The following is a 17000-nucleotide window of genomic DNA, read 5'->3' on the forward strand; positions in this document are numbered from 1 at the left end:
CGTTTGCTCTGGTATGGATTTTAAGGGCAACCCCAATGCAAAGCAAATGGCATGGGGTCCCTTGCGAAATCTATACCAGACCTTATCTGAGCATTCAGCTCAACAGGCCAGGAAAAGGTGGGCAGCCGGTCACTCACGAACTGAACCATATTAGCCTGCATGCCTGAACTTAAGGGGCCATATTGAAAAGCACCTTGTCACCATGTTGATGACGACAAGGGCCTCTTCCCCATAACCCTTTCCTGGGGGTTCTGAGGGTGCGGGAGATATCTTATCAAAATCTGGAAGCCCCTTTTAACAAAGAGGCCCCAATAATCCAGATTCCCCCATGTGAATGAGTATGGGTTACATAGCATCCCTACTCATTCACCAAAATAATGGCAAAAATAAATAAAACAATTTTTGACAAGTCCTTTAACCACTAGCCTACAGGGCACTTATACCCCCCTCCTGCCCAGGCCAATTTCCAACTTTCAGCGCTGTCGCACTTTGAATGACAATTGTGCTGTCATGTAACACTGTACCCATATGAAATTTTTATCATTTTTTTGTGACAGCTTTATTTTGGTAGTATTTAATCAACTGAGTTTATTTTTTCTTAAACAAACCAAAAACCACTGAAAATTTTGAAACAAACAAACATTTTTTCTTAGTGTTTGTTATAAAATTTTTGTAAACAAGTGATTTTTCTCCTTCACTGATATGCGCTAATGAGGCTGCAGTGATGGGCACTGATAAGTGGCACAGATGGGCACTGATGAGGCACTGGTAGGTGGTACTGATGGGCATTGACATGCATCACTGATGGCCACTGAAAGGCAGCACTGGTAGGTGGCACTGATAGGCAGCATTGATAGGCGGCACTGATAAACACTGAAAGGCAGCTCAGATGGGCACTGATATGTGGCATTGATGAGCACTGACACAAGGCACTGATGGACACTACCAGGTGGTACTGCTGGGGCTACACTGATCATCAGGGCACACTGATCAGTGTAGATGTCCCATCCGCGGAAAGCAGATTACCGTCTCTCCTCTCCTCACGAGCTGTCAGCGTGACAGCGCGAGAGGAGAGAAATGTCGATAACCGGCATTTCCCTGTTTACATGTGATCAGCTGTGATTGGACACAGCTGATCACATGACCAAGCTGACATCTTCGGCTCTTTCCGTGATCGGTGATCCGCTGTGTCCGAGGGACACAGCGCACCACCGATTGCCACACTGTGCGCTCCCTGAGCCGCGCATGCGTGGTGAGAATGGGAGGACATCATATGACGCCCTCCCAGAACGAGAGAACCACCTTGCACCCATCATATTACTATATGGCGGGCGGGAGGTGGTTAAACATGTCCCGAGATGAAAATTCATTGTCAGTCATGATATACACCAGCCCCTGACACATGAAAAAACAAATGCCACCCACCAATCACAATCGTTCCCGCTGCTTGACGCTTGCACATAGCGGAGCCACCAATAAACCATTTCTGACACATTCTGTATCTTTTTATTGTACTTCATACACATCAAATGTCTGACCACACCCTCAGTGCTCCTCAACATGATCTCCAATGGAAGTTACAGTTCGATGTGCTCTCCCTCTGACATCTTCCGGATCTTTTCAGGGAGAACTTTGGTCCAGAAGTTGAATTTTCCATCTTTCAGTTTCTGAGCCACTTTCTGCTGTAAATCAATCTGCAAATAATCTTCATCCAGGTCGTACTGTGGCCACCAAGCCAGGCCAGGCCCGTTCGGGTCACTGCCAAGAGATCACATTTTCATTAAAGTAGATGGAATCCCAATCATTGAAACCTCTTTGAAGCTTTACCATGTTAAATGGCACCTTAAGTAATTTTCTACCTTTTCAGAGGCGTACTAAAGACTCTATCAAAAATTCATCCTTCTCCATTAAGTTATCATTTGGACAGATATTCCCAGAAATGTCCCAGAACACATACGATAGGATCTTCGTACAGTTGCAGCCTCTGGATACCTCTGTGCCCCTTCCCTGAACTTCCGGGGAGCGTCATCCAAAGTCACTTGATCCCCCACCTTGGAACAATTTGCCCTATTATTCCAAGCACTATTGCTTATGTGTGCTCTACCCAGGAGCAGACTGACAACTCATGGGGCCCCCAGGCAATCGGGGATCATGGGGCCCCTATGTCCTCGCCCACACTCAAACCACACCCAAAAAAAGCCTATGAAAAAAGGTACCAGGGCATCTCATGGGGCCCCCTACTGACCCCGGGCCCTCGGGCAGTGCCCAAGTTCCAAAATGGTCAGTCCACCCCTGACTCTACCCCAATGTAGTAGTTTCCTATGAGGGTGCATGGAAGGGTGGCTCTAGTGAGCTCCATAGAACCCTACTAGGCAACGTAGCCATTTGAAAACCAGAAAGCTGGGGAAGCCATCTTTGGACTGGCTGTTGTGGGAAAAAAATTTAATGTTTTAAAGATGAAAAAAGCAGCAGGCAAGGTAAGGCTATGTGTATACACTTGGATATTGAGGGTATAAAAACATGCGGTTGAACCATTATTTTTACCACTCTCCCTTAAGCTGTAATGACAGTGGACAGGGGTGTACACTTTGCACCACAGAGTGTCAAAAATGATCTTCCCATCAAGTTCAGCAGGCAGTACCACCCACCAAAAGCAACCCATTTAACTGAATGGGGCTGCGTCTCAACCATCCCACACCCACGTGCAATGCTTTTGTTTTAATTTTGAATGGAGTAAGGAAGGGTTAGATCCTCCAGCAGGATTTTCTTGCTGTCATCCCAGAGAAGAGACTTCCTGCTATTTCCTGTCTTGCCGAGATAAGAACTGTCTGTTACAGGAAAGCTGAGCCAATAACATGTGAGGAAGGAGTCACCATGCCTTACCCTGTTCGAGCAAAGTTGGCCCAGTATCTCATGACCGTTCTACTGAGTATCTTTTCCTCCTCAGGGAAATTATCTGGAAAATAAAATGGAATAATTCAATTCTATGTTTTCTGGAAAATACAAGATCCCAGCCCCACCGCCAGCATACATGATTTATAGAATGTGCCGTCTCTCTGGAAGGGCCCTCCGAACACGAACACCAGATCATCACCGTGATCAGCCTTCACCCACTGTGGCCTACTGTGCTGAAACAAGGATGGACAGCGCTGGAATTCATAGAAGTAGACGCTGGCTCCAGAATCTGAGGGGGGGCAAGAAAATAGGAACATACATTGGTCATTCCTCCGATATTAACCTTTATTTAAAGGTCCACTCAGCTGGATTCCCAGCTCTGTACACTTGCTGTGCCGATGGATACCACCATTCCTGTGCTGAGTTCCCAGGTCTATACACCTGCTGTGCCCGTTATGAGGGGTTCCCACCATTCCTGTGCTGAGTTCCTGGGTTTATACACCTGCTGTTGTGACCATTATGAGTGGTTCCCACCATTCCTGTGTCGAGTTCCTGGGTCTATACACCTGCTGTGCCCATAAGGGGTTCCCACTATTCCTGTGCTGAGTTCCCAGGTCTGTACATCTGCTGTGTCCATTATGAGGGGTTCCCACTATCCCTATCTTGAGTTCCTGGATCTGTACACCTGTTGTGCCCATTATGTGGGGTTCCCACCATCCCTGTGCTGAGTTCCTGGGTTTGTACACCTGCTGTGCCCATTATGAGGGGTTCCCACCATCCCTTTGTGGAGTTCCCAGGTCTTTACACCTGCTGTGCCCATTTATGAGGGGTACCCACTATCCCTGTGCTGAGAGTTCTGGTGTCTGTACACTTGCTGAGCCCATCATTAGGGGTTTTCACCATTCCTGAGCTGAGTTCCCAGGTCTGTATACCTGATGTGCTCATTATGAGGGGTTCCCACCAGGACAGTTTTGAGTTCCCAGATCTATACAACTGCTGTGCCCATTATGAGGGGTTTCCAGCATCCCTGTGCCGAGTTCCTGCGTCAATAAATCTGGTATACCCTTTATGAGGGGTTCCAGCATGCAGAAGAAGTGAGAACATCTTAAAAGTAGGAGGGAACACTCAAACCACAATGGATAGAGAACAGAGCCAGGAGCAATGGCAAGGAGATTGCTGGCACCCAACAGAGATATAGGACACCAAACCATGACACTGTTCAACAGGCTCCACCTGTAATTGACATTTCACTTTTAGGTGATATTAGAAAGTCATTTAAGATGTAAACAGTGTTCAGCGGAGTACTTCTTTAACTGACTGAAGACCACAAAGAGGTATCTGGAGCCTCAAACCTCTGTGAAGTTTTGCTATCTTTAGTGCTGGCATGACAAACATGACATCGCCTTGCAGGTCTAGAAAGCGTTCTCGGTTTTCCAGAGGGTCGTCCGTGTTTTCGAAATATTCGTCCAGCAATGTGTAATCCAGACCAGATATCGAACCCTGCACACACAGCAAAAACTATATTAACAATTGATCCATTCCAGGAGCTACACCAGACATTTCCTAGCCAGTGCTAGATTCATAAGGGGGCAAAAAGAAATTGTCCTGGGCCCATTTGACAGAAGGGGCCCTCCTCTATACAAAAATACAAAACATTAAAAAAATATACAAAAAAACTAACAATATAAGATATATAAAAATACTTTATTTTAATATATGTATCTTGGCAAGTAAATATTTTGCCTGCTATCATCTGTAAAAGTCTTTACTCTGGACTGGTATATTGTATCAAGCAACCCACACATAGCTTGCTTCCCCCCCTAAGGAAGGTAGCCTATAACTGCATGTGAGTGTGCACATGTGGCCTCAGAATGACATTTTGTCATGCATTTTGAAAATGTGTGACTGTCATTGATAATGAGGGCCCCCCCCCCAAACCTGAAGTGCCCAGGACCCCCAAGGTCTACATCTGGCCCTGTTCCCAGCATGCTCTGCTTTCCTTGCATGGCTATTTTAAAGTTAACTTATCAGGATCCATCACTAGTCTGAGCTGAGGCCACCATTGCCCCGAGACAGAGCATTGCATATCAGATGCATCTGTCATATCTGAGCTCCATCTCCACCAGCCTCACCTGTGACATAGGACTGCCATTCTGACAGGTTTAAATGGATTGAACCCTTTCTGGTATCAGGCAAGAGGACCTTGTTGTAAGTTATGGCATGGCTAAGATCAAGAACACGGGGACATGAACTCAAATGAGGAATGTGCTTAAGCTTTGGTTTGTACAAAACTTTGGGGTGGACCTTGGCTGCTCAGGTGTTTGGACAAATGCCTGAATAGTTACCCACTGGGCTGGAGCCAAATGTCATGTATTATGGTATTACTTTTGTAATTAAACATGACAGATTTTTGCTGTTAATGGTTGTTAAGGATGCTGGTTGGTGCTGAGTCCTTAACAACCAGTGATGTTACCAACCCCATTCACCCACATGGCTAGGAATCCCAGGGCATTTAAGCAATTGAAGTGGGATAATTAAAAAAAAAAAATCATCCATCCCAGGCCCTTCATACCAAGCCACATGCCCTTGATATGGTGTGGTGGGGATTGTACCTCACCAGAGGGGAACCCCTAGCAAAGCAACTTGTCCCCATGTTAAGGAGGACAAGGGCCTTTTCCTTGTAAGTAACCCTGACCCAGAATTGTGGGTCGCAGGTGGGAGACTTAGCAAAATCTGGAAGGCGCACCTTTAGCAATAAGAATGCCCCAAGATACTTCATTGTGATTGAGTAAGGGGTGCATAGTACCTCTACTCATTCACAGAAAAATGTAAACAGTAATAACAAACTATTTTTGACAATTCCTTTTTCAAAGAGAAAAACAAACCGTCCCACAATGTACATCCACTGTCAATTACATTGTCCAGAGATCTTGATACATTTCATGGCCCCGTATCAGGCCTGCTGAATGACACAAACTGACACATCTGCTCCTGTCACTTCACTCCCATCAAATGGCACATCTGGTGAATGACAACTGATTTATACAAAGGGGTGGGATCTCCTGGGTGACATCATTTAACATATATGGTCATAACCATTCATAACCATTTATGGTCTATGATGTCACTGGAATCCCAACAGTAACCGTACAAAGTATTATTTTCTAGATAGAGTAGTGGATGATTGGAATAGACGTCCAACAGAGGTAGTGAGTCAAACAACAGTAAGTGAATTTAAACATTCTTGGGACAAGCAGAAATCTACAATCAGACAAAAAGGTTGATTAAAGGGGAGGGGGCAGATTGGATTTACCACTTGGTCTTCTCTGTTGTCACTTTTCTATATTTCTGTTTGAACCCATTCACCACCATTTTCTCCCAACATCAGGCTGTCACCAATGGTGTTGGGGTCTATGAAAGCATGAGTGCTAGAGGGACGAAAGGCTTGATATCTGTGTGGCTGGTGGGAACAAAACCATTGACTCTGAAACAGGTAAGATCTAATGTGACTCTGGTGAGGTCTTACCAGGAACATGGAATGGCCCAGCTCCAAGTGGATGGATTCCTTTGGCAGCCCATCCATGTACTTCACGTCCAAACTCTGTCCAAAAACACAAACATAGCCTCCATTAGCACCACTACATATCATTGCATATCATCCCATGGAGCCTTTTCTGCTGCTCACCATCCCTCCTCATGGTAAGCAAAATACACACCTCTGATCCCTACTGCTGAAGCTCCTCATAATGATAGGCCATCTTAATTATATTCACATTTTTCATTTCTTTACTTGTAAGAAGACAGAGGAAGCAAGGGCTCTTTGCCCTTTCCCTCCTCTACTAACATCAATGTATATATTTCAGATGATGGGACAGAAAGACTCAGAGAAGACAGTCTTGGTCTACAAAGTGAAAGGTCATGCAGAGCACGAAGGATGGAGGCAGGAATTGGCTGCAGAAGAAGGAAAGAGGTTTAATATGAAAGCCATCAGGTGCAGGTTATCCTCCTGTGGGTGGAATTTCACATTAACATCTATTGGTGGACTTCCTACCTTTGGGATCAGCCAGCCAAATTCCTGTACATTCACACCGATGATAAATGGCACTTTGCTGTTTTCTTTGGCAGCCAATATTTCTTCTGCGGGTTTTGGCAGGAAAACTCCATCCTCACAGATTGGTATTGGTAAGAATGTCTAAAGAGGTGCAACAAAAAGGTAAGCATGAAAGAACCTGTCATATAAAACCCAAGCTCCATATTACATAGTGTCCTCTAACGTCTGCATGGGACAGGCTGGGAGAGAGAAGCCCCCTAATTGCTCTACAGGCCATAGGCATAATAAAATAAGTAGAGAAGTTTGATGTAAAATAACATACTGAGGCGGAGATGATGGAGGAGATCTCTTGCTCGGACTTCATCTGCAGACAGTTCACCAGAGAGGAGGGCTCACAACCAGACTCATTAGCTACAAACTGCAAAGGTAAATAAACTTTTTCACTCTTCCATACTCCATCTTTTATTATTTCTACTGCCTTCTTGCCCTGGTGCCCTCAGAAAAATAAAACAGTATCTAGAAATCTCTGCACAGGAAAGGACTTAAGGCAAGAATTAGCTGGCAACATTTTAGCAATGTCACTTTCTACATCAATCCTTAATGAATAATAGAAACATCTGGAGAAATGTAGGAATGACATAGGAAGAAGTTCAGAGAAATGGAAAGTAATGATTTTGTCCCACTGGTTGATGGTAGTGGTGATGCGGGGATCAGGATCTGGTGAGTAAGGAATTTACTTACATCCCTATAGAAAATGAGCTCCTCCTGTGAGCTGGCCATGAGTCCTGGCATTATGGCCACTCCACTCTGTGCGATGGCACGATGGAACAAACCCTTGCCCAGTGGGGAGAGGACCTGAAATCAGACACAGATGTTCATTTATATCGGTCTATGTTTTGGGTATTTTCACTCCATACCCACACTCACTGAGTGTATCTAAACCAGGCCTGTAAAGACTTCAGCCTACCAGCCAGGACTTTTAGCCTCTGAACATGGGATGGGTGATGAGGTAATAATGGGGAAGTGATGATAGTAATTGTGAGGTCTCCTGAACCTAAAAGTCTATGGGGAGAATGGGGGAATCATAATGAACACCACCATCATTGTCTCCAAAATTCACAGGCTGGTAACAGAAATGGTCAGATATAAATCTCATGTCTGTGGTAGGCATCTATGAGAGGTTACACCCTTGTCGGAACACAAAGTCAGCTTAAGATACATTTGGCACAAAGCAGAGGAAGTTATATGGAATGCAGAGTTGTCATAAAACACCACTAGCAGGGTCTACAAGAGACTTCTGAGGCCTGTTATAAACTGCTGGTTGTAACAAGTCTGGCAGAGCAGCCTAAAGCAATACAAATCCTGAGTTTGTTTTTCTTTTAACTGCCAGACCCAGACTTTATACATTTTAACTATAATTCCTACTGTGATGGATTACCTTCATAAAAAGTGATCACTTGATTGTAGGAGGCAATACCATTTAGAGAGACATCAAACACACCTACACTCAGCCACTTTAGGTACACCTGTTCAATTGCTTGGTAACACAAATTGCTAATCAGCCAATCACATGGCAGCAACTCAATGCATTTAGGCATCTAGATGACTTGCTGAAGTTCAAACCAACCATCAGAATGTAGAAGAAATGGGGATTTAAAGGACTTTGAAAGTGGCATGGTTGTTGGTGCCAGACTGGCTGGTCTGAGTATTTCAAAAACTTCTGATCTACTGGAATTTTCACGCACAACCATCTCTAGGGAAATCAAGACTCGCAAGACTAGGCAACGTTTTTCCAATCTACTACTGTCCCATTTTGGTGAGCCTGTGCAAATTTTTGCCTCCATTTCCTGTCCTTCGCTGGCAAGTGTGGCACCCGGTGTGGTCTTCTGTTGCTGTAGCCCATCTGCTTCGATGTGTTGTGCATTCAGAGATGGTATTCTGCATACCTTGATTGTAACAAGTGGTTATTTGAGTTACTGTTGCCTTTCTATCATCTTGAACAAGTCTGCCCATTCTCCTCTGACATCAAACAAGGCATTTTCGTTCACAGAAGTGCTGCTCACTGGATATTTTCCTTTTTTTGGCCCATTCTCTGTAAACCCTAGAGATGGTTGTGCATGACAATCCCAGCAGATCAGCATTTTTTTTTAAACACTCAGACTAGCCTGTCAGACACCAACAACTGTGCCACTTTCAAGGTCACTCAAATCCCTTTTCTCGGTTTGAACTTCAGCCACATCTACATGCCTAAATGCATTGAGTTGCTGCCATGTGATTGGCTGATTAGCAATTTGTGTTACCAAGCAATTGAACAGGTGTAACTAATAAAGTGGCTGGTGAGTGTATATAACAAGGTCCAAAAGGCTAATAAGATACATTAGACCTCCTAAGAGGACTAGGCAAAGAATTTATATCATGTTTGATATCTAACAAATTGTAATTTCTTTCTGTTAAACAACATGTTTGTTTTCAGATTGTGAAATATTGTCAGATGAAAAAATAAATGTATTCAGGATAGTTGACATTAAAGCTTTAGTTTAGCTAAAAAAAAAATCCCTACAAATGTAATCACATTACTTACCTGTAACGAAAGATGTCCCACGTTGTGCAGGAACTGCAGGGATTCCCTATCCTCTTCCTGTCTCTGGACTTCTGGCACTGCAATGGTTAACAGATTTGGCTCTTCAGGCAGAACAGCACTGCAGATGGTACGATGGGGTCCAGCCCCATCATGCTGCTCCATAAAAGAAGGTAGAGGATAACCCGCACTGTATTGTTTCACCCTTTCCTTTTCTAATTTTAAGTGAAAACATTTTTGCCTCTTTGAAGAAGCTACCATATAAACTGTTACATTCCTGTCTGGTTGTGGCAACAAGTTCAGTTTTGGATCTAGAGGAAGTAAACAATGAGGAAATGTCACTGCACTTATGCTCAATTAGGATCTATGAGTCTCTCTGCCATGGTGACTGTTGTGGTGTCGTTGTCCATAAAAATAGATCTGTGAAAGGATAAATGGAGCCACCCACAGCTGCACTAAAAAAAAAAAAAAAAACAACTGGTGTGTACAGGGAGAATAACACTAATTCTGGTAAGCAGGGGGTGGGGTTTTTGGTGGTGGGCGGAGGAAGATGATCATCATGTTTTATGTTATACCCTAAATTTGAGTGTAACAGGAAAGATAGAAAGGTGGACTATGATTTCAAAAGCAACCTCTCTTCAAGAGATTAGACCTGCAGCAGTTCAATATTCCATATTGTAACAAATTTTCATAACATTTAATGTTGCAATAGGTTTTTAGCCTATGTTATAGTATTTAATTACAAAGCTACATCTTTTCAAGTAGCCAAATCCAAAATTTGCAAAACATTACTTATATTGTAGCTTCAAATTATTCAAGACATCACTCAAATTATTTTTTTTTTTTACTATTTGATGTATTTTTATACTGTACCTGTATGTATATGAAATGTACATAATACAGTACATATTTCAGGAAGGTGATGAGCCCCATCATAAAAGCCTGGGCAACCTTGAATATGGTTCCATTCTCCATCCCAACTCCAGCCAGCTGCGGCTGATCACACAGCCCCATAGTGTGTGGTATTGGTATCCAGAGACAATATTTAGGGAAGTCAGGAAAGGTCAGTTTTAAGGGTCAGGGTTGAGCTTATTATGAGTGTTTTCTAAATTTCAGGAGCTACCAGGAAGACTTACCAGTGCAGAAACGCTGGCTCCACCTGCTGACTCTCCAAATATAGTGACAGATCCGGGGTCACCTCCAAAATCCTTAATGTTCTCCTGAACCCACTGGAGAGCCGCCACTTGGTCCAAAAGTCCATAGTTTCCAGTGGCCGCCTGCCCATCTCCAGTGCTGGGATAGAGATTGGAATTTTTACAGAAAAATCAATAATAAAACATGGATTCAATGATTTCAAGATAAAAGACAGTTGTGACTACAAAAAGGAGGGAGGACTTCAAAGAAATAACATAGCATTGATTTTTAATTTATAAAATTTGGCTTCATGGCCTCCTTTTCTGCCAGCAATGGGACAATATAACATTAGGAAGAAGGAGAAGGGACTACAGTGCACAACTAGGAGTGACACATTGGCCAGCCAATAGTGTGTGAGAGGGGGGAGAATTCTTTATTGACATATGTTCAAATTCAAAATCCTAACACTGACGTACAAAGCCGTCCACCATACTGCTCCAAACTACATCACCGACCTAATATCCAAGTACCGCCCAGCATGCACACTCCGCTCCTCACAAGACCTCCTTCTCTCTAGTTCCCTGGTCTCCTCCTCCCATGCCCGCCTCCAGGACTTCTCCAGGGTGTCACCCATCCTCTGTAACTCCCTGCCCCAACCCATCAGATTATCACCTACTCTACTCTCCTTTAGACGCACCCTGAAAACCCATCTCTTCAGGGAAGCCTACCCCACCCCCTGCTAACTTGCCGACCTCCTCCACTCTTCCTACCACTCCATCCCCCACAGCTATCTCCTCCTGTGCCACCATCCCCTCCCTCCTTGATTGTAAGCTCGAAAGAGCAGGGCCCTCAATCCCCTCATGTTTTGCATTGTATTGGTATTGTTCTGTCACATGTTCTGTCCCCCTTTGTAATGTACAGCGCTCAGCGAACTATTGGTGCTTTATAAATACTGTATAATAATAATAAGTCATGTTCTTTGTTCATTCTGTGTTTGACTCTCCTAGATACACATCAGTAAAAGTCAGATTATAGAAGTAATAAAAATTTTAAGAAATCCAAAGTTACATGAAGTCTACAACTACTACATATGTCAGCTTGAGTTTTACAAGTTGTTTTAATAGAGAATGGTCTCTTTATGGAAAGAGGCATCAGACATACTGAGACCTACCTGAGGAATCCCAGAAATCCCAGTCTGTACTGTATCGCCACATACACCACATTTTCATGGGCGCTCAGTGCAGAGCCATCATAAAGAGAGGCGGACTCCAATACCAGTCCCCCACCGTGTATATACACCATGACCTGGAAGAAGGAAAGAGCAGATTACTGTAGGCCCATGTTTGGGATGAGAGCATTTAGAGTCTTGTTGTTGTTTGCAGTTAACCTGGTGAAAGTATGACAGTATGAGGGAGCTGGGCAGTTGGGAGCACACAGGGAACATCGGGACACTTACTGGTAACCTGGCGTTGTCACCTCGGTCAGATGGAGTAAAGACATTTAGGTACAGACAGTCTTCAGACACTGTAGGATAAGTGATCTTCACTTCTATTAATTCCATCATTTTTTTGGTCATTTCCAAAGGCTGAAGACACCTGGAAAGAAACAGTGGCTAATGTACAACAGAAAGGTGTACTGACTGTGTGACTGGGGTGCTGACTGTGTGACTGTCCCTGGGCCTATCATGTCAGGGGGCAGCCTATAAATCACTTCTACCCTTGGAAGCTTGGAGTAGTGAGAACCACTTTGGAGGTCTGGGAGGACCACACTGGTGGAGTGAGAGGTCCACATTAGAGAAGTGAAAGGGCCACTTTAAGGGATTGGGGAGGACCACACTGGAGTAGTGAGAAGGCCACATTGGAGAAGGGAGAGGGACACACAAAGATTTAGAGGAATACAGTGGTGGAGTGGGAGACCACATTGCAGGAGTAGAAGACCACATTAGATAAGCGAGATGGCCACTTTAAGGAATTGAGAGGACAACATTCTAGGAGTGAGATGGCCACTTTGGAAGACTGCAAGAACCACACTAGAGGAGTGAAAGGGCCACACTGGAGGACTGAAAAGGCCACATGTGGCTAAAGAAACACCTGTGTGATCTGCTTCTTCTAGAATGGCATGTGGCTGTTTGTTTGCGTATGGTAACTCTCCACCTGGAAGATTCTATTGCACCAATAGGATGTCAGCTCATATCCTGGTACTTACATGGGTGGATATTCTGCACCTTCTCTTACAGACTTCCAGGGTTCAGGTGCCTCTGGTGCTGCAAATCGTAGAGGCCCCACTGGTGGTTTGGCGAAAGGGATTCCATAGAAAGCATGGACAGTTCTGTCCACCTCTTTTACTGTTAACGTTGTCCCTCGAATTGTTCCATAGATCGTGTCCACCACTGGTCTACCACCATCTGCTTGGTGAAAGAAAGGACATGAGTGTTCAGAGACTTTGATGTTGTGCAATGTAGATAGTCCCATCAATGTGTTTTTGTTGTAAAAAAAAAAAATCTGTTCCTGTGTGTAGCATGGAAGCCATTGTTTCTTGATTATATACTTTCACATCGGAGGCGACAATGGCAGCCTCTCATACACCTCCAGTCCAGGGACCCCTGAGTAGTATGATACAGGTGTAGTTAATTGATACAAACATCTGTATTGTGCCATACAGGCCAGAGTCAGCAACAGACAAGACGGTACCAAATCGGCCATAGATAAAGGGTCAAACCAGGCTTAGCCAAAGTGGATAGTGTAGTGCAAAGCAGTAGGATAGTAAGTGGACCAGGCCGGGGTCATTAACAACAGAGCAGAAATGAGAAGTAAACCAAACCGAGCCAGTAGTGGGAAATCCAGAGGAAGGCTACAAAGCAAGCCATGGGGGGTAATAGGATAAGATCGTAGGATGGGGGTCACAGAGTTGAAATCAGGTAGAGCTGAGCTTAAATGGCTTATGGTACTTACAGAATCCCTGCCAGGACTTCAAGAACTCCAGAACTCCTACTCTCAGAATACCTGTCAAGACTTCCAGGACTCCTACTCCCCCAAATCCCTGCCAGGACATCCACAACTGCCACTCTCAATCCCTGCCAAGACTTCCATAATTCCCGTCGCAGAATCCCTTCCAAGACTTCCAAAACCCGTACTTTCAGAATACCTACCTGGACTTCCAGAACTCCTACTTCCTGAAACCCTGCCAGGACTTCCATAACTCCTACTCCCCAAATCCCTGCCAGGACTTCCAGAACTCCTACTCCCTGAATTCCTGCTAGGACTTCCAGAACTCCAGCTCTCAGAATCCCTGCCAGGAATTCCAGAAGTCCTACTCCCCAAATCCCTGCCAGGACTTCCAGACCTCCCGCTCTCAGAATCCCTGCCAGGACTTCCAGAACACCTCCCTGAATCCCTGCCAGGACTTCTGGAAATCCCACTCTCAGAATCCCTTCCAGGTCTTCCAAAGCTCCTGCTTTCAGAATACCTACCCGGACTTCCACAACTCCTACTCCCCGAATCCCTGCCAGGACTTCCAGATCTCAAACATTCAGAATCCCTGCCAGGATGTTCAGAACTCCTACTTCCTGAACAACTGCCAGGACTTCCAGAACTCCTACTCTGACTCCAAAATCCCTACTCTCTGAATCCCTGACTGGACTTCCAGAACTCCCACTCTTAATCCCTGCCAGATCTTCCAGAACTCCTACTCTGTAAATCCTGAATTCCAATCTCTGAATCCCTGCCAGGACCTCTAGTGGCACTCACGGAATTCCTGCCAGGACTTCAAATGGTACTCCAGTCTTTGAAGTGGATGGTACTGTATCTTTTGTGCAATAGCTATTTATACTTCTTAATTGCCTTGTTTGTTGACCTGGAATGACTTGAATACACCCTTCCTTGTTGCCTACCCGTGAACTTTTCCCAGACCTGACTACATTTGTGCCTTGCATTTCTTGTACAGCCTCAACACTGTAGACATATTGTTCCAGCTACCACCTTGTTGAGACAATCTTGAAAGACATGACCTGGTGACAGCATGCAGCCAAGAAGACCAGGACCACTTGTCCTCTAGCCCATCTCCACCATTAGGAGCTCTGGTGAAGACAACTGCCACTTAGACTATGTGCCTTGGGTGTGCCCGTGGTCACCTGCCAGGGGCACCATAACAGCACCCCTCCCTTTATGCATACATGCTGTGATTGTGAAGGCAGTCACACAATTGTCAATGGTTTGGTTGTCTGGGTAGTTCCTTTTATGTATTACACACTCGGTGGCATGTGATTTTATACAGAGGAAACTCTACAAAACTAACCAGTTCTAGAAATAAAGAACAGTACATAACACTATGGAAGTCATATGAGAATTTTCTTTCAGGCAAACAAAGATAAACTTCACTCGTGTTGTAAAAAATGAAAAGTCAGCAGCTACAAATGCTGTAAAGAAACAAAATACTTACCAATCCATGGAGTCCAGCACCACTTCTCCAGTGCCGCCATCTTGGATTTGGGAACTGGCTGTGACTTCTTGATGTCTCATAGCCCGCTCCCCACTGCACATGTGCGACACACGGCAGTGCAGGGGCAGGCCAAGTGCACTTAATTCTCGCTTAGGCAAGAATTGAGAAAGCAGGATTTGGTACCTATCAAAACGCTTCATTCCCCCCATAAAAGTGCAAATATGTTAGGGGCTGGGGAAGGAAGAGAGTGATGGCAACTTTCCATTTTGGGTGAAGGCCTACTTTAAAGAGGAATATGAAAAAAAAAAATCACATTGCAACTTGTCTTGTGAAACTTCATGTACATTTGTTCTGTGCAGAGTGGTTCAGGTAAATTCCCCATTATTGCCCCTAGCGGGAGCTGACAGTCATAATAAATAAGCATTTATTTCTTTTGACCATGAGCTCCATCTAGTGATCCTAATGGGGTATTTTCCTGATTCATTTTACTCTGTATGAATGAATAACATTCGACCTAGGAGAAGAAATAGCCGAGTAACATTCTATTTTCCCCATTTGCACAGAATTAATGTATATATATTTTTACAGTACATATAGCTGTGCAGATTTTTAAAAATATATATATAAAAAGTATCTAAAGCCAAAAATTGGCTTTGGATACTTTTAAAGATAAGAACTCACAAATAGGAAACATGGTCTGGTCTCTCTATAGGGTGGATTCACACTTGCGAATGCACCCTGCTGGCGATCACATGTGAGAACCCCAGCGATTAGCTACAAGTAGGCAGCCCCATTGAAATCAATGGGAGGCTGCAGCTCTCACAGCAAATCACTCCCACTCGCATGTAATCGATCATGCTTCGAGCGATCGTCCCCGCTGGGGTTCTTGCATGTAATCACCAGCCAGGGACATTGTTAGGTGCAAATGCACCCTTAAAGGAAACTTTAGAATACAATGTTTAGTGACTATGATGATTGCTACCAAGAAAGCTCCACATTTTCATGTACAAATGAACTGAATAGGATCTGTCCTACAATTACAAAATCAGAATTACACAGTAAAGTGAAAGTTCACATATAAGTCAGCCGTTGGCTTTGTTTGCAGCCTGCCGTAGTGAGATCTCTCCACAGTTCCCAGAATCTGTTCCCAGAGAACAAGTCTTCCTGTGACATTGTATATATTTGTATCCATCATGTAAATAACAAAATGTTTGGCAATCATAATGGGCGTAACGGGTGTGCAGATCTGAGACCTCGGCACAGGGATCTCACCCACAGAGTCCTAGATTGTAAGCTCCAAGGATCAGGACCCTCCTATCCCTCTTGTATGGAACTGTATTGTTGCTGTATTGTCTCCCGTTATATTGTAAAGCGCTGAGCAAACTGTTGGCACTATATAAATCCTGTATAATAATAATATATAAATCCTGTATAATAATAATAACAACAGAGACAGAAGGGACTGTCAGGAGATTTCATAAAAACAATGTCCCTGTGAATTCTCACCCGTCCCATGACTCCCTTGGATGGCACAGCACAGAAGAAGGATCCGGAGGAGCGCTCCCATGTTTGTGTGTTTTGTGAATTCCAATAACATTTAATCTGCCAAAGATCTGACCAATCAGAATCATGGGCTGTCTCCCAGGGATGTGAAATGACACAGAGCTGATTGTAGGCAGTATAAATAGCAAAGTGCAGATTAACGATTGCCAGGTGTCCACCTCCCCTTCTGCCCTACAACCTTCAGTCTCCATGCACACGGGGCGTTCTGATAACGCTGGTAGCATTAGCTGTGTAAAGTCACGTTAAAAACATGAGTTTTTCTGCTTCTTTGCATTAGCGTTTAGCACCGTTTTGCACACGTTTGTGGTTTTTATTGTTTTTTTTTATAAAAAAAAAAATTTT

General features: G+C 44.2%; 1 protein-coding gene across 1 annotated transcript; it reads right to left on the minus strand.

Moving 5' to 3' along the window:
• Positions 1–1483: 1483 nt before the first annotated feature.
• On the minus strand, positions 1484–16757 carry LOC149435850 (cocaine esterase-like). The gene is made up of 13 exons (XM_089662361.1): positions 16602–16757; positions 12864–13062; positions 12115–12253; positions 11830–11963; positions 10661–10817; positions 7688–7801; positions 7269–7364; positions 6947–7087; positions 6422–6496; positions 4248–4395; positions 3032–3184; positions 2884–2956; positions 1484–1758 (listed from the first exon to the last, which is right to left on the minus strand). The coding sequence occupies exons 1-13, from the start codon at positions 16690–16692 to the stop codon at positions 1578–1580; spliced, it is 1701 nt and encodes a 566-aa protein (XP_089518487.1). The 5' UTR covers positions 16693–16757; the 3' UTR covers positions 1484–1577.
• Positions 16758–17000: the final 243 nt, after the last annotated feature.

The sequence above is a fragment of the Staurois parvus genome, unplaced genomic scaffold (genome assembly GCF_062004578.1).
Source record: "Staurois parvus isolate SC_StPar_1 unplaced genomic scaffold, SC_StPar_1.0 ptg001461l, whole genome shotgun sequence".
Lineage (NCBI taxonomy): Eukaryota > Metazoa > Chordata > Amphibia > Anura > Ranidae > Staurois > Staurois parvus.